This window comes from Ascaphus truei, chromosome 4 (assembly GCF_040206685.1).
Source record: "Ascaphus truei isolate aAscTru1 chromosome 4, aAscTru1.hap1, whole genome shotgun sequence".
In the NCBI taxonomy this organism is placed as follows: Eukaryota; Metazoa; Chordata; class Amphibia; order Anura; family Ascaphidae; genus Ascaphus; species Ascaphus truei.
This window is the reverse complement of record NC_134486.1, coordinates 114,674,792-114,693,663: the sequence shown is the minus strand read 5'-3', so window position 1 is coordinate 114,693,663 and position 18,872 is coordinate 114,674,792. Positions and strand designations below refer to the sequence as shown.

Below are 18,872 nucleotides of genomic sequence, written 5' to 3'. Positions count from 1 at the left end.
ATGGGCCATAGTCCCTCCCAGTTCCTTCTCATGCAAATCACACTAAACACGGTTTCTGTGTGATATTTTATATTCTTAAATTATAAAAATAATACATTCCTGTATATGTTGTACATGTGTTTGTTTTCTTTTTCTCCTTCACACCATTTTAGATATCAGGAACCATTGTAGATAAAAGTGGACGTACCCTTTCTGGCCAAACGGGAGAAGCGTTTGTCATAAGCATGTCCCATGCTGAGCCACTTTGGTGAGGGAGAACCTTTATTATTCGTTTACTGAAGGAGTATTTGTTTGTGTTCTGCTGTCTAATAAAACCAAGGGGTCACATAGCTGCAGTAGATCTTATTGATCACTTGCTTGCATGACCATTAACTTTCGATGAAGGTTAACATACTGAAAAGACCCCCATTCAAGACAAATCCAACTTGTGGGTAGATAAGAATTTATGGGGCATATTAGGTAAGCAGTGCTACTCCATAAGACTCCTTACAGCACAAGAAGACCCTGAATGACATGCTTGCATGGGTTGAATTGGTTGACTTCTTCTGCCCGAAGGTGTCGTTTGGAAAGCACTGCTAACGTAAAGGCTCCTATTTATATGTAATGCTTACTTTGGTTGCAGGAGCATTGAAGTGCATTCTGGTTTCTCTTGGTTTCTCTATCAGACATGTTTATTCATGACCTCTCAAACCATGAACATTGGTGGCAGAAAGGAACTGTTGTCTGATTTCCCTGATTTAGAATACCGGTGACGCAACATATTTTTACATCTCTAGTCTTCTGGGAAGCATTTCTATGCATCCACTAACCACAAATAATTTTTTTGGTTTATTTTTTTCTTGCAGTATAATTTAAAAATCAGAACATACATCAGCTTGGTGTAATTGTACAGAAATCTTAATTTAAAAATATATATGTTATGTTGGGTTTTTAGTTTGTTTTACATAATAAAATTAGTCTTTTGGGGAGATGGTGTTGGCATTTAATTACTTTAATGATTAATACATATTAAAGTATTCTCCCTTGCATGTTCTATACAAGTGTTGGTCTTGTAGGTATGGTCTTTAGATGTATCTACATGGCTCTCTGCAATTATTTCTTACCATGAGTGATGTCTCATCCTGCCCAGCTTTATATACAAACTCAAAGGGTTCTTTTTTTCTGTGTCCTTAGGGCAATGCACCCAAGTGGGAAATGGGTTCCTCCTCTAGCTGAGGTTAGGACAAAGTTCTTGGACTCAGCATAAAGATTGTGATCCTCCCTTCTGGGCCATTAACTTTGCCCATTTGGGGGTAGGGGCCTTTAACCATCCCTTCTACATTTTGTTATTTTCTTGACCAGGCCACCTTTCTGTCGCATATAGCAAGCACATTTGCTTGAAGCTTACCCAAACACCATAAATCGGTTGCCGCAGGGGAAGATGCACCGTTGGGGTGAAGGGGGGAAGAGAGAGCGCTACTTTGGTCTTCTGTTTTCCTGCCATTTAAATCTGAAATGGCAGCCATCTCAGAAAGGACCACATACCTGGAGACCACGGTGGAAGATATCTCTGAGCGGCAGATGGATGAGATGAGGACCCTAAAACAACAAGTCCAGTTGCTGAAAGAAAGGCAAGAAAAGGCTGAAAATCGCTCACGGCAGAACTATTTCAGGATTAGAGCCATCCCAGAGATGGTGTCCCCAGAACAATTAAAGCCTTACATGTTACGCTGATCTCACGCTAGAAAATGCTGAAGTGGACAGTGTCCATAGAGCTCTGAGACTCACAAATAGGGATAGTGGTAGATAATGGTAGACTGAGGGGCGTGATCTCAAGGGCACATCACTACATACCTGTAATTAAGGAGAAAGTCATAAGTGCCACAAGAAAACTACCGGAAATCCTATTTGAAGAGACCAGCCTTCAGATATTTAATGACATCGCCCTTGTAACACTGGCCCGAGAGAGATCATGGAGATATGTCTTGCGAAAGCATGAGGTAAAATACAGGTCAGGCCACACACGACAATAAGGAAGCAAGTATGAGAGATGTGAATGTGAGCCCTAGGAACGACTGAGACCTATCGAAATGGTGCAGGATGAACATTGTGACCGCTTCCCTAACCCTCCAAAGGCATCCTTGCTCCAGAAAGTGACGGCAATGCCTAAAGCTCTCTGCTCCTGAAAAAACAGTGGTCTCTCCCCGGGTTTGATACCAACCGGGCTCGAAACGCAAAATTGCAAAATATATATATAAAATATTTGAATTTGTATTCACCAAGTCCTCAGTGGTCCTACAAACATTCTGCGTTTAGGTGTCCTCGATCCTACACCGCTAGGTACGAAAGCTCCACAGAAATGTATCAAAAAGTATAGTAAATAAACTTGCATGTTCCTTTGGTATCAAAAGTTCTCCATTTAATATATAGAAATTCTTCCAGTTATGCAATGTTTAAAGAAACAAGTTAAATAGCCACATATTGTGTTTAAATCCAGTGGCGCCCTATTATTAATAAGCCTGACTAAGGGGCCTTGAAACGTTGCTTGTGTTTCAACAATATGTAATTGTATATTGTTTTATTAAGCATGTTATTAGACAAGTTCTTAAATCTCCTAATGAAGCTAACTGATAGTGAAACGTGTAGAATGTTGGCCTCCCAACAGACACAGCATCCTCAGACGCGTTACCGAGCTGGAAACCCAAAACCGGAAGTGTCATCACAGAGCCCACGAAAGACTCCGGCAGGGCAGAGGCGGCGCTCCGGACCACAAGCGGCATCCAAGGGGACGGTGGTGGTGATATAGCTCACGACGTCTTGCACTATATACTTGTGTTAAATGCTTTTAATATCGTACACATTATTCGTGGGTTTCTTATTCTTTTTATACATAAAAAAAAGCTATCTTGTTCTGTGCAATGGTCCCTTCCTCTCCTTTATATTGAGGTACCAACTACCTGATTTCAACATATAAGAACTACACTGCTATAGTTTTCGATGTGCCTATATAAACCTAACACACGGTGAGTAGGCATCACATAAGAGCCAAGTTTTTCTTGTACTTCATAATTTCAAGACACCTACGCTTAGATATTTTTTTTCTGTTTTTTTTCTCATGGTCGAATTCCTCCCATGCGCCTCCTGGATTTTAAAGCGAGCTACTACGGTCAGTAGCTATGCTCAGTTGGTGCTCATAAATTGCTATAGATTTAACCCTTATTTCAAAGCTCAGATTATAAGAGGGTTGGATCTGGTGTTTAGTAACACTACTTAATGGAGCTTTTTTACTCTGGACCCAACCGGACATACAGGCAAGGATGTGGAAGAGAATAGGTGCACTCACAATTATAGTGAAGAGCTGCCATGTGTGCTCTGAAAGCCCCAACGGGTTGAAGTGTAGCAGGTCCTTAGAAGAAAAAAAACAGCATGCCAGTGGACTTGGTCAAAAAAAAAAAATTTTAGTGGTGAAAAAGTACAGGGATCAAGGTTTTGGTTCTCATGTGGGAAAAGGTCCACACTAGGACCGAAATATTGATCCTTTTACTTTTTCACCACTTAAATTATTTTGTGACCAAGTCCACTGGAGTGCTTTCTTTTTTCTGCTAAAAGTATACCGACAAGCCACAATGTCTGGAAACAATTTCGACATATCCTTTACCATACCCAGGCATCTCACTTTAGTTATCCCACTCCCTCAAACACAGATTCAGTCCTGATTACACTCCATATACGGTACATATATCGAGTGTCAGACCACACAAATTCAGACATACAACATATCCTTTATTGTTGCAGACAACTACCATCCAATTAATAAGAGATGGCACCCTCAATACTTTATAAAAAAAAAAAAAAATGCAATCCACTGGATATTTAACCCTTCTCTCCTTAAATGTTAATGGGCTCATTTTTCCACTTGAAAGAAGACTAGCGATATCAGACTTGAAGGCTTAAAAATGCTGACGTGATAAGGATCCAGGAAACGCATCCATAAAAAAATGTATGTAGACTTCAAGATAAATAATATTAACACATTATTCATTCACCTGTATTGACGAATTGTGTATCATGCAAAGCTTCTCTTAAATGACCCAACTATAATGCAAACAAGGCAGATTAATAGTAGCGGTGGGTAAACTAGGTACGGTTTATGCACCTAATGAGAACCAGAAACGATTCCACCAATGGAGCTTTTACAAAATAATTAATTATAAAGCTGGGCACCTAATGATAGGTGATTTTTAATTCTGTACTAAATCAGAGGCTAGATAAATCCCGAATAAACTGGGCCAGCACAAGAAGGCATCTCTAAAACAATATTGAAACTATTAAAAAGAAATTGCTTGGTTGACGTTTAAAGGTCAATGAATCCAACTACCACAAGCTAGATCTTCTATTCCTCACCCAATCAGCAATACTCTAAAATTGACTTTAGTTTTGTTGGTTTAGACTTGATCACCTTTTATTCTGAAGCATAGATTGATAATAGAACATGGTCGAATAATTCTCCTGTGACCCTTAAAATCTCTGGACTAAAGCAGAGAACCTCAGGGCCCATTTGGTGCCTAAACTGGCTGTTGGGGATACCAGATGTCCGTGATAAAATTCAGAAAGTACTGACATACTATTTCCTTTTAAACAAAACAGAACACATTTCCCAATCTACCCTTTGGTCTGCTCATAAAGTCATAATGAGAGTGCAGCTAATGAAAATAGCGTCATATAGAAAAAGCAAAATGGATTAAGTGCTGCAGCTAAACTCCAGACTGCAAACACTAGAACAATTGGCAGCACATTTACATGCTACTAAGGTAGAACTACGGAATTCCCTCCTACAAAACACGGAAAAAGCAATGCGTTGGAAGCCGCATCTGTTTATGACGAGGCAGATAAAGCGGACAGGCTATTGGCTAGGAGACTATGTAATAAAATAAACAGTCCGTGTATATATGCTATTAAAACAGAAAAGGGCATACTAACCCCACACACCACAGAAGACATACTGTAAGCAATGAGTTTAAGCAATATTACTCTCAGCTCTAACTTATACAACCAAAACATATATCAACACAATGAGGAAGCTCTAGTTGCGAAGTATTGGTTAAGTTTGATAAATGCCCAGACATCAGCACCATTGGAACAACTTTTTTTTAATTAACCAATCAAAATTATTAAAACGCTTAAAACCTCTAAAGCCCCAGGAAGCTCCACTAATTCATACTATAAGAAATATACGCCAACTTTAATCTCACATCTGCTAAATGTATTCCATCAATTATTCAATGGGAGAACTAGGGTTGCCAGGTGTCCGGTATTGAACCGTTCTGTCCTGAATTTGAACACTCTGTCCAGTAAAAAATTAAAGGTAATACTTGACATGTATTACTTTTCTGGACATAGTTACCTAACCGGCTTGGGGGGCTGTGGATTTCCTCGAGCACGGAGAGAGTAGGGCTGTTGTTAGGGGGCTTGGTTGCTTGCTCATTCTGATTGGCTGCATTATTCAGCAGCAGCCAATCAGGAGGTGGTGTAAGGTGCCTTGGGGATGGAGCCAAGGAGATGAGGAAACGGCATGGAGCGGAGAGACAGGTGTGTGTCTCGCGCATGTTGCACCTTTCACCCTTGTGTCCAGTATTTTTGGAGAAGCCACCTGGCAACCCTAGGGACAACCACCCCAGCTACTGCTGTCTTTAATAATATCAGTCATCCCAAAAGAAGGAAAAGACCTCTCTCAGCCCGAGCTGAAGGGCAATTTCCTCAATTTATTCAGACGGCAAAATATTTGCACAAATCCGGTCTACAAGACAACGTAGTTCTGTGATCATTGATTCACCCAGACCAAGTAGGGTTTGTTCGCAAAAGGCAAGCAGCCAATAACGTGCGTAGGATAACTAACAATTATTCACAATTGTTATACTCCCACTGCGATACTAGGTCTGGTTGCAGAAAAGGCCTTTAATAGTTAGCCCATCATGTTTTCGGGTCTTAAAGGCCTAGATCTTTTTTTTTTTTTTTTTTTTCCTGGCAGGCATCCATGCCCTTTATAGCGTTCCCACTGCAACAGTAAAGGCTTCAAGCTTCCTGTCCAAACCATTCCCTATTTATAAAAAAACACAAAAAAAAAAACTGAACTGGTTTGCTCAATCTCACTACTTTTATGCCCTACTAATAATCAAGGCTTTAGCTTCCTCAATGACACTAAACTAAATTAGGGGAATAAAGGTATGTGACAGAGTGCAAGATTTTGTTATTTACCTACTACATACAGGTATACCCCGGTTTAAGGACACTCACTTTAAGTACACTCGCGAGTAAGGACATATCGCCCAATAGGCAAACAGCAGCTCACGCATGCGCCTGTCTGCAAGTCCTGAACAGCAATACCGGCTCCCTACCTGTACCGACACTGTGCGCAAGCGGGGAGACTATAGAGCCCGTTACAAATGTGTTATTTACATCAGTTATGCACGTATATGACGATTGCAGAGCAGTACATGCTTCGATAAGTGGGAAAAAGGTAGTGCTTCACTTTAAGTACATTTTCGCTTTACATTCATGTTCCGATCCCATTGCGTGCGGGGTATGCCTGTACTTCTGTCATTAACCAGTTCCAAAGTCTCCCTTCCTGAGCTTAAGGGAAATTGAAATATTTGGCAGGCTACCCAATTTTTAAATGAATAACACCAAGTCTGAGGCTCTCGGTCTTCACGTGGGTACCAAAACGCAAGCTAAAATACACACACTATTTAAAATGAACTGGAGCTTGCGTTATTGCACAAATTAGGCTTATTTGCAATTGGAGGCTCTATTTCAAGCACAAAATAGCCTCACATGATTTAATGATCCTCTTCTTTAGAGCTATTGCAAAATCCGTTCTGCTAGAAAGACTCCAGTACCTTCTGGAAATCTGTCGAACCCTTGGAGAAATTTCCACTCAAGATTCTAACGGGAGGGGGATGGGGAGGGGGGTGGAAGAATCCAGGCCCTTTCTCACAAGGATCCTTATCTAAAGTTCCATCGAGTTTTATAGTGGTCTTGAGGACGCAAACTTGTCTCAATTTTATCTCAACCAGTAGATCGTGGTTCAAACTTTCTTTCCACCCCCTTCTAATGAGAGAGATCGCTATAATCATGATGTGGTAAGAGCACCTTGGTGCTGTGCAAACAGAACAGCAAGTCAGATGGCCTGAGAATCTGTCTGTCCTATTTGGAAAAGGGCAGGCAACATTATCATCTATTTCAAGGTGGATAACTTATGTTGTTTTGGAAACCTATAAGTCATCACGACTCGTTCCACCCTTCAAGATCAAATCACATCCTACAAGAGCTATAACCGCTATATACAGCTGAAAAATCAGAAGTTTGCAGAGCAGTGACTTTGAATGTGTGCAAACACTGCAGGCTGGACATTCAAAAACTAGGATAACACACAGGTTGGCAGAATCTTACAGGTAGTATAGCGCTGTGAGTAGGTGTGTAAGCCCTCCCTCATGTATGGTATGGTTTGATATATCCTACTTGGGCGTGTTGCCATAGGGATGTAGGATAAAAAAAATATTCTAGTTCCTGCATGGCAATGCATATCTCCCCCACTGGTTTTTCTTTTTTTTGGGGGGGGGGGAGGTTGTGTCCAGCTTTGTCAGTACACGTAACTGGCACTGAAGGGAGGGAGAGTGTTTATTCTGGGACCAAGAACTTGGTCCTATCCTCAGATGGAGGAGCCTATGTTGCACTTGAGTGCGTTGCCATAAACGGACAAGAAGAAAAGCAAATATTGTATGTACATTTTTTTCTTTTTTTTTTTACAAAACTATCCTTGTGTTGGTGTCCTATGGTTTGAAACCACATTAATGCTAAATATTAATGTTTTTGATTTTTTGTTTTTTTTAAGCATTGGATTGAACTGCGCTTTGGGTGCTGTTGAAATGAGGCCTTTTATTGAAGCCATCGGGAAATGTACAATGTCATACATCATCTGTTATCCAAATGCAGGTAAACAGAATGGTCGATGAAAGCCGGTTTTCTGGCCAAATTAATTTATAAATAGGATTTTTTTACGTTAATAAATTCTCTATGTTGGAAACTGTTCAACTTGCAATTAAAGACTCCTCAATATGTTTTCATATATAACATATTCATGCAATGCTCAGAAAAGATGCTTCCTCAAGCTTTCCATTTTCCCCAAATACAGTCTATACCCTTTTCTACTGTTGCTCCTTTGCTTTCTTGTGCTACAAATATCATAATTAAGGGTTAACAATGTAACACTCCTTTCCCGACTTCTAGGTAGTTTTACATCGGATAGACTCTACCATTGGCTTACGTAGTATGTTACCTAATCAGGGTGCTGGTTCTGTGTGGCTGGGTGGTGTAGAAAGGTTGGGCGCCAGGAACTTTGTAGTTATGAACAGAGTGGTCTTTATTTACATTTCATAGAAATACAGCTTCTTCCCTAGGTGCGTTACTGCATTCCTGGAGAGGCACATACTTTGAACATGTGGTTAGTTGCTTGGATATACTGTACGTAACTGATTATTCAACCTATGGCATTCTCTTCTATTACATCTTGGGTCCTTGCTTGGGCTACCCTTTCCTCTCTTTACTAGAGGCCTTAATCTCTGTGTTCTGCCCTGCCCATCCCATTTGCAGCGCTTCAGTGCTGGGGTGGCAGGGGTGGATTCTCTTGTGTGCCGTACTCATACCCACGGGATGCTCACCAAGGGAATGTGTCAAGGGGCTCCAACTCTGTACTTCTCCAGGCTAGTCCCGGGGCTACTACCGGTTTTTGGGTAACCCCTAGGGACACAGGCCTCACATCTGGAAGCCTGTACTTTTTACTTCATACTAGTGGAGCCTAACTCCTAGGGCACTTCCCTTCCTATAAAAGAAAGAAAGGGATGCCTACCCTGTGCTACTTATTTATTAGTATATACAGGTGAGACCCCTTCTCTCTCCTTTAGGGATCTGAGGTTCTACCCCTTTTCCCCTCCTTATTTTTAGCCTCTCATCTCCTTCCCTGTCTCTAGGCAGAAATGGGGCAGCGCTTAGTCTCTGCTGAGTCACACTGGACCAGGTGACCAACTCTGAACCTTCCAGAAGAAAGGGTGTAATCAGGACCCTGCCTATTTACTTCGCAACATACTGTAGGAGGGACTTTACTCTGTAGTTAACTCCTTACTGCCCTTTAACCCTCTAAATACATATGGTAATCCCAGAGGGTTGTTACACTAATTAGAAATAAGGCCACTTAATTAATGTCTTGATTTGACTAAATCTAATATTCATTTAAATCAAATCAATTTTGTATATGTCCATTTTTTCATGGAAATATTTGTGCTTTAACCTGCAAAATGTATTTCTTAAGGTCTCCCCAACGCCTTTGGTGGGTATGATGAAACACCAGAAGTGACTGCCAAGCATATAAAGGTAACTAACACTATATAAGCATATGTAATACACTTTAAAACACGTCTTCATAACTATAGTCTTTATATCTTTCTTACATGAGTTACTCAAGTAAAAAGAAAAAGCATGGTGCATTGTATAACGATGCTGAATAAAGTCATAAATCCCAATCCACGATAGAAAATAGAGTTTAAACAGCAGAAACTAAAGTGCCCCCTTACAGAAAGTAATCACCAACAAAGCACATTCCCACACCATCATTTTTTGTGTAGGATTTTGGAGAGGGTTCGTTCACTTGAGAAAAGTTAGAAGGTCCTTTTTTTAATTTTTTTTTTTTTACATTTAATGAGGGTTGGGGGGGGGGGGTTGGGGGAAAGAGGATCGATTCTATAAAGAGACTACATGGTTTGAAGTATACAACCATTCTCTGTTGCTTCTTCTAATGGATGGAAGCAAGAGGTCCTGAAGATGTTATGCACAGCTATGGACGATGTTTCTAAAATAAGAGATTACATAGAAATTGCACTGCTTTGCTTGCAGGATTTTGCCATGGATGGTTTGGTGAATATTGTTGGTGGCTGTTGTGGAACCACGCCAGCACACATCAGGTAATTGAACACACAAGTTATTCTTAACCTAGGAGCTCCTACAACAATGTACATGGTGCTTAATAGAACTGTATCATGCAGATGTATTGCATGCAGAGCACTGATTGCATAATATGGGGGTAATAGTATCAGACCTAAAAATGAAACCTCAATCACGGTTGAGAACACCGTACAATATCAGTGATAAGTGGGAAAACTAACACACCTGGTAGAAGTAAATGTAGATGCATTTGCAGTATAGTTCCAAAGAAATGTCAGTGTAAGTGTATTTTGATGAACGTGGTAAAGTCATAATAGTTTCCAATCTGTTATGTTTACTTATAGAGTATGACCATAACAATTATTAGCAGATGCTACAAAATTCAGTACTTTAGGTGATTATACCTTTTACTAATTATCTCCCCAGCTGAAGAAGAACCCTGTGAGGTTGAAGACTTTTATAACGTAAACAATTGTTCGTCCAATAAATAATAGGGATCATAGCTTTTCAATTTTTTTTTTCGCAGGAGATAAGCGATCAATGCAACTACACAGTACAGTTCTTTATTTTATCCATATGTGTTCGTTATGTGTACATCCCACATTAATTTGTACCATTGATCTAAATCATTAGTGGCGGGTTTGATCTGGCAACAGAGGAAATCTGATAAACGTAAGCTATGCTGAGCGACTCCTTCATAATAAAATATTTATTGAACCGATCGCAATAAATATTTTATCATGAAGGTGTCATTTTAGCGTATCTTTTATTTATCGTTCTATTGGTGGAGAGGATAAATCCCACAGCTAGTAGCGCCGGATATCATTGACGTGTTTTCATGGTGTGCGTTTCTTTTCCTCGTAACGGAGGATATCTGCTCACATTCAATTTTGCAACTTTTCAGCTAGCTCCAAGTGCCTTCAGTGCAAAGGGTTTTTGAATTATCATGTGGTGAAGGTATAGCAGCTGCAGTACATGAGTAGTGGAGGAGGAAGATACTCTCCTGAAGAATAAAAATGCTACACATATATAATGATAAATAGTACTGCTTCGTACATGCAAACCCAACAGTAAAGGCCTTTATAACTGTACATACAATTGCCAGGGCTGGAATCTTTTACCCTTATGATACCACAACTTTCTTTTAAAATGACAAAGGGCACTTGAGGAAAAACACCTCAACAGGAATGACTTCCATTAATGACCTTTCTCTTCCCTTCCATCAGAGAGATTGCTGAAGCAGTGAAGCAATGCAAACCAAGAATTCCTGCTCCATCTGTGTTTGATGAATACATGTTACTCGCTGGTAAGTCACGGATAAAACAGCATTCAGCATTTTTAAGCACAGTGTTTGTATCAGATGATCATTTGTTTTGTTGATGCGGCTCCTTCAAAGTTATATTTTTTCAGAACAGACGTGGTTTGATAGAGATGTATAACCTTTGCCCAAGTTCACGATGTCTGCGAAATTTGCAGGGTTTTTTTCCCCCTCAAACTTTCAAAAATCTATCTTTTTTTTTTTTAAAGTTTAAAAGTTTGCTGAGTAAAAATATACACAGCCTGAAATGAGTTTAGAGCGAGAGAGAATTTTCAAACTTTTTTTGCAAGCTTGTGCAAACTTAGATGACCTGGATTTGGACAGGTTCACTCGTCTCTACTGTTCAAAATACAATAGTAACTTTCTTATTATTTAAAAAAAGATATGGGATACAATGTTTGTGACGATGTTGTAGGAGGGTTGGAAAAATGGTGGAAATAAAACGTTCATAAAACTTTTAACGACTCCAAAACCCGCCTGATAAGAAATAAAAGCGTGCATTAGTGCTATAAGACGGCAAGTAAACTTGACTCTAAAATATGCATTTGTTACTTTTTAGTTGCTGGGGACGTGGCAGAATGGTTTCTTTCATAGATGTGTCATTAGCAAAAGAACATAAATATGAAATAATAGGACATAACGTTCTAAAAAACAAAAACAAATTTGTTGTGTGAACTGTTGATTATATTGGACAATTCAATCCCCTAATCAGTCAGGCTGAGATTAGATGGACTGTTTTGCTTGGTAAACAGACTAAAAGATTAATATTGAGTAAATGAAGAAATAAAGTAAGTGTGTCTAACGTTTTATTAGACACAGTCTAAACCACAGTCAAGGTCTCGCTGCTTCCCCCGGCAGCGAGAAATTCTCTCTAATTCAGAACAGAATTAGGTGAGGTTAGACCTACCCCAGTAACAAGCTTCTACTTTGAATAAAAATAGTTTGAAAAAAAAAAAAAAAAAAACATTATTTGTAATTCAATTTATGACATTATTGGTAGGGAGTGAATACTTCTGCAAACCACTGTACTTTAACCACCAACACCAGACTTCCGTCACACACTATGAGTCAAGGTTATTATTTTTGAGACTTCCAATAATGTGTTTTGGATCTTCTTTTCACTATTTTAAATAAGCTTTGGCTAATAGGAAGTGAGCAGTATATCACTGTATATGATATATATATATATATAAATATGTATATATAAATATGTATATATATATATATATATATATTACTGTATGAAGCACTGTTTTTAGCAATTACGTGATCATGAGTATCTACACAGGGGGAGATTGCAATCTAAAATGTCAACATGGAGTCTGGGCAGTGGCGCCACTAGGAGCCATACAGCACCCACATTGATTAGAAAACCTCATTCTGACTGTTCTCTGAGAGCTGTATTACTGTAGCCTGACCATGAGCGGTATTGCAATTATGTTTATGAACATACAGATGTAGCAAGACTTCCTGCGACTGCTCCGGTGCCGGAGGATTATCGATATAACCAGAAACATGAATCCGCGTCCGCACCATCTCCGGAGCCGCGGCTTAAAGCTTTTTTGGCCGCCGCTCTGGAGACAGCAAGTCTTTGATATATCTGTGCATATACAGTACTTTATATAGTGTAGTTATATTACATTTTGAGCTGTTTTCTTTCTCTGCTCATAAAGGTCTGGAGCCCTTCAGGATAGGACCATACACAAACTTTGTGAACATTGGCGAGCGCTGTAATGTGGCAGGGTCAAGAAAATTTGCCAAACTCATCATGGCAGGGAACTACGAGGTAAGCCTGGGAAGAAGAAGAATGCAGGTTAGGGCTTTCTAAAATAGTCCTCAGTTGATGTGACCGTGTTTTGCATATACACTACAATTGGCACATACCCTGTACATGCTATCTGAAATGACTCCCTGTTAAACTATTTAAAAATAACCCCCGTTAACAACGTTTCTCTTGTTCACGTATTCTGATGAGCTGAGTTACGGAACTTATTTCTGCATATGATAAGCTTAGTATATCTGAAGTTAATTTGCTTAACGTAGAGTTATTCTCCCCGATTTTTACTGCTTCTTAGTGAATCTGGCCATCTACCTAATGTTTCCCTGCTGCAGGAGGCTTTGACTATTGCCAAGACCCAAGTCGAGATGGGAGCTCAGGTTCTGGACATCAATATGGATGACGGGATGCTGGACGGCCCCAGTGCCATGGCCAAGTTTTGTAACTTTATTGCTTCTGAACCAGACATCTCCAAGGTAAGGCTGCGTCCCCCGTGCCGCAGACCGAGCTCATGTTCGAGAGTGGTGACGTCACCAACTCTATAAGCATGAGCATTCGGGTGTCCGGCAACTTTTTCTATAAGTGGGGGGGGGGGGGGGTGGGTGGGGGGGAAAAGCGTGGCCAAAACACTGGCGCTGATTGGTTGAGGAGGTCAGGTGACCCCTCAGCGCGCCTCAGTCAATTTAATTTGTCTCGGCAAGGGCCCAGCGCCCGGGAGCTTACGTGCAGGATCACGAGCGCGCGCCACGTGAGTGTGGCCGAACAAATTGATCAAGCGCAGTCAGCAGTAACGTGGACGCAGCCTAAGTCTCATTCCATTATTTTCATGGAACATATCCTTGCAGTCCCTCCATAATATTTAGAGATGAAACACAGAAAATGTATAATAACCAATAACCAGTAAACAATAGTTTTTGCTTTTGTGGTTTTCAATTTAGATTGAAAATGATAAAATAAGCACTTATTATTATTCAGCCTCCTAACAGCTCCATGCAGCACTGCCTACCTCTGGCATAATGAACCTGCTATGTATCTTAACTTTTTTCTTTCTCCTGGCCTCATTTAGATGTTACTCCCTCTATACACTACAAACTCCTCCATCCGGGCCCACACCCAACATCACCATACACCCTGGACTACTCAAAAGCCTTGCACTATCTACGGAATGTTGGTGGAGAACCCTAAAAACCAGCACACCAACCACTTCTCACTCTAATGGCAAACACCACAAATTTACTACTTGCAAACAACTATCCAAATTTCTACTCATAATATTACTCTCTTTAGCAGGTGATATTGAACCTCCTCCCATTTCAAATCTGTCCCATGCCCCTGAGAATTCCACCTTTAAATTCCAAAAAGGGCTATCTGTCGCCCATATAAATATCCAGAGCCTGCTGCCCAAACTGGACGAACTAAGGGCATGGTGCCTTATGCATAAACCCAAAGCCATCGTTCTTACAGAAACATGGCTAATCCCTAAAACCCCTGATGCAAATATCGCCATTCAGGGATACTCCATTTTTAGGAGAGATAGGTCAAAGAGAGGAGGAGGGGTGTTATTTGATATTGCAGACACATTACAATTTACACTGTTAAATTGCCCCCCAAGCCCACCCTCTTTTGAAATTCTAGTTGGCAAAATCTGCCTCCCCTTTTCTAAGCCCATCTTGCTCGCTGGCATCTACCGCCCCCCTAAAGCCCCTCTACAATCCCTGGCTGATATCACCCAGTTTCTTGGCTCCATTTCCTCTCTGAATGAGAAGAGTGAGCTGCTAGTTCTAGGGGATTTCAACTTCAATTGGCTTGACCCTAAAAACCACAAAATCCAGATACAACTCAAGTCACTTAACCTATCACAACTAATTTCCCAAACCACACGGACAAACCTGAAATCGCATAACCATTCCTTGCTAGACTGGATTCTCTCCTCAAAGCCCAGCAGAATCCAATCCTCTGGCATCCTTCCTGATATTTTCAGTGTTAAATCAATATAGAAGAACCCCGCTTCAGCCAAGTACAAAGTAATAGTGTGGGGGTAGGGTGCTAATGGGTGATGTATAAGGTGAGTATTAAAGAAGCAAGAACTCACTATAAGCACTCAATACCCCCTGATGTATGATGTGAAAATTAAAAATAATTTTTAATGCTATACTAATTAAAATAATGGGTGTTAAAATTCAACAAATGACACACATATATGATACCCTATGATGAATATATATGGTATTCCGGGTAACTAAGTAAGGCGACAATTTGAGGTTAATTGGATCAAACTGTCCCAGGGAGCCGGTATACAGTAATCCCTATTAGTGGTTAATTAGATGTACGCTGGTATCAGTGAGGGGCTGTTCAATACCTGTCTCAGGTGTCAGACAGCTCCCAGATGGTAAAGGTGAAATGTGAAATTGATCATAATATGCTAGGTACAGACAAAAAAGATCAGTATTTCAAACCAGTGTGTTCTCACTTTGCAAATCATAAATCCATAAATGGAAAGTATAGACTCTCTCTACAATCCAACATGTAGCCACCTAACAGCAACTGGTTAACTCCAGAATAGTAAAGGAGTAGGCTGTTAAACACTGAACACAATGTGCAGAGGCTCATAGACTCCTATAGGCAGTGTGGTTGTCAGTATACCTGTGCACATATTAATGAATGTGCTTCCACTGTCAGGAGTGCTAATGCCACTATAAAGCTGTGTATGGTGGAAAGACACCTGTCTAATGTGCAGGAAAAGGTTCCTTGGTGGATGCTGAGTGAGAAAGAGACACTGTTATAATACTGCCACAAAGCAACACTGAACACACTGTTAGTAAACTGCCCAATGAGCATATGGTATACAGATCTAGTGAAGGTAAATCAGTCACATATGCACCATATTAATTCACATATAAATCACCTGGGTACTAGCTCATGAAGTCCATAAATACAGAGAGCTAATACCACTCATAAATGCACACACCGTGGCTAATATACCCCTAGAAACGGTGTGGCTGTTGGTATGCCTATGCACATATTAATGAATGTGCTACCACCGTTAGGAGTGCTGGTTACACTAATGCAACAAAATAACAAGGGAAATCAAGCAGCCCTCGCCTCACCATGCGTCACCGAGTCACCACAAAGACTCCTGCCCAACATTGAAGTGAGTACATGTTAGCCGTCTGGCAGCTGTTTGCTCTGCAACTCGATAATGCTGCCACGTGAGTACTGATGGCGCGCATGCACGTGACAGATGCCGACGCGCGCGTTTCGCGATTAGAAACGCTTTCTCAAGGCTAAGTGTGAGGGGGAAGTCCCATAGATCGTAGTAAAACTTATATATGCATTGCAGTGTTTCTATTGGCTGGAAGTTTCTTCCTGGAGGTGTGTCCATGCAGTGCTATTGAAAAGTCACTAATACAGCACTAACTGATAAACCTAGACTCTCCTTAAATAAATGCAGTTGATGTAGTCACAATCTCAACTGCAGCAGTGCATAAATTAAAGTAAACTGCACTGCTGCACTTGATCTCTGCAATCAGTGTTTAATACTCCTGATGGTCAGCGAATTGTGAACATGATAATTGGGTAAAGATACAGTATTAACCCCTGAGAGGTAATATAATAAAAACGCTCTATCAACATGGATGAAACTTGTAAAGTACATTTAATCAGGTTATAGCATACTCATCTTCTGTAAATGATGCATACAGAGTTCAGATGTTGTAGAATTCATATCTAACCTGTTATAAGGGATATTAAATACAACTAATAAAAATGGCAGGTGAAATTGACCCTGTGGTATAATGTAGATCGGTGTATCATACACTTGATGTAACTTAGCTATGTGGCACTGTGTACTATGTAGTTGACGGACAGTTAAAAATATACAGTATGGAGTCACGGTGTAACAAAATGTGATTGCTGGGTAACACATTTCTGTGCAGCAATAGAGGTAAGTAACAGGTAAGTATATATACAAAAGATGGAATATATACCCCTATTTATAAAGGGAGAGACACTCCTATGCCACTAACAGTATATTCAGTTGTACTCATATGTGCCCTGGGTCAGTTGACGTGATCTTAAATGAACCGGGTAAACACAAATCCCTCGTTCAAACCTTTGGGCGATAGTGTCTGTAATGTATATGTCCATCTTGCCTCTTTTTGTAACAGAACTGTGTCCCAATCCCCATTTCTACGGTCCATTGAGAATTGGTCCATACCAATAAACTTAACAATTGTTTGTTTATCTTGGTGCACAGAATTAATATGTCGCGCTAGAGGTTTATCCGTTTTATTGCGTATGGAACCCATATGTTCCAAGACCCTTACCTTAAATGGGCGGCGGGTCTTGCCAACATATACTTTGCCACAGTCGCAAATGGCTTGATATATAACGCCTGTGGTCTGACAATTAATAAACTTTCTGATGTTATAAGTCTGGGTTCCATTCCAATTTGAGAATGTACTGGTGGTAAGTATGTGATCACAAGCCTTAAATTTGCCACATTTGAATGACCCTTGTAGTTTCGGGGGTATCCAGGTCCTCTTGACCTCTTCATCAAAGTGGCTATGAACCAAAACATTGTTCAAATTTCTTGCCCTCCTGCTGACCATAGATGGATGGTCCTGCAAAAATTCACCAATAATATTGTCTGCCCTCAAAATATGCCAATGCTTACATATAATATCCCTAGCATGTTTCCATTGGTTATTAAAGGAGCCAATAAATCTTACTGTTTTGTCATCCGTTTCTGTAATCTTATCTTGTAACAATGAACAGCATGGAGTGTACTTGGCCCTTTTGTATGCCAACTTCACTATTCGCTTGCTACAGCCACGTTCATAGAACCTCTCGGCCATCAAGCCTGCCTGTATCTCAAAATAAAATAAAATAAAATTAATGAGAGATTTAGGATGATGACTGCTGGCAGTAAGAAGGCTGTTTGTATCTGTGGCCTTGCGGTGAATCGTGGTAGCAATGGTGTTATCAATACCCCTAGAGATGCACACATCTAAGAACATCACTTTGTCATGATCATGTTCTAAAGTCAAAAACAAATTAAGTTCGTTACTGTTAAGAATGTCAACGAACTCCTGAAGTTCATCAATGGTGCCATTCCATAACATCATCACATCATCGATATAGCGTACCCCTATATCGATGTGTGATGTGTATGGCTCCATTTCTTCTGAGAAAACCAGCATAGTGACCATGCAATAGTGTACTGTGTCAGGAAAATTAAAACGCCCCATTCAAGCCCTAAAGTTCTCCTCACTAGAACATTTAAAAACTTTAACCCACAACAGTTTCTGGATGACCTTACCAACTGCCCATGGCACAGAATCGATTTAATTCCCGCTCGACTATTTCCAATCCGAGTTCTTAAAACTCTGCGATACCCATGCTCCATTACGCAAAATAAGGGTACGGGGGGCCCATCTTCCATGGGTTACAACTGACCTTATTGCACTCTACCAGCTCCGGGATACCTTGTGGAAACGCTACAAAGTAACTGGCACTACCAAGGATCTCAATCACTACAGATGCCTGCGGAACATGTGCGCAAGGCACACAAAGCACAATATTACTCTGACAATCTCCACCAAAATACATCAAACCCAGCTAACTTCTGGAAGGTTATCAACAATATATTCCAGCCTCCTACCCATCAACAACCAAGTAATATCACTAAGGGGGATATTACTCTGACAAACCCCACTGACATTGCAAATGCATTCAATGATTACTTTGTGGGGTGTGCCACTAACTTATTAGCGAAACGCAGCCCAAACCACAAACCTGAATCTC

The 18,872-nt window shown here is 40.4% G+C and overlaps 1 protein-coding gene across 2 annotated transcripts in view; it reads left to right on the top strand.

Annotated features, from left to right (window-relative positions):
- The window catches only part of MTR (5-methyltetrahydrofolate-homocysteine methyltransferase), an 89,689-nt gene that overhangs the window by 28,980 nt on the left and 41,837 nt on the right, over positions 1 to 18,872 (top strand). For both annotated transcript variants that reach the window (XM_075596481.1, XM_075596482.1), the window contains exons 8-14: positions 153 to 247; positions 7,871 to 7,971; positions 9,344 to 9,405; positions 9,925 to 9,992; positions 11,199 to 11,278; positions 12,964 to 13,076; positions 13,403 to 13,543. In XM_075596481.1, coding sequence (XP_075452596.1) covers positions 153 to 247; positions 7,871 to 7,971; positions 9,344 to 9,405; positions 9,925 to 9,992; positions 11,199 to 11,278; positions 12,964 to 13,076; positions 13,403 to 13,543 — 660 coding nt within the window. The remainder of the gene's footprint in view (positions 1 to 152; positions 248 to 7,870; positions 7,972 to 9,343; positions 9,406 to 9,924; positions 9,993 to 11,198; positions 11,279 to 12,963; positions 13,077 to 13,402; positions 13,544 to 18,872) is intronic.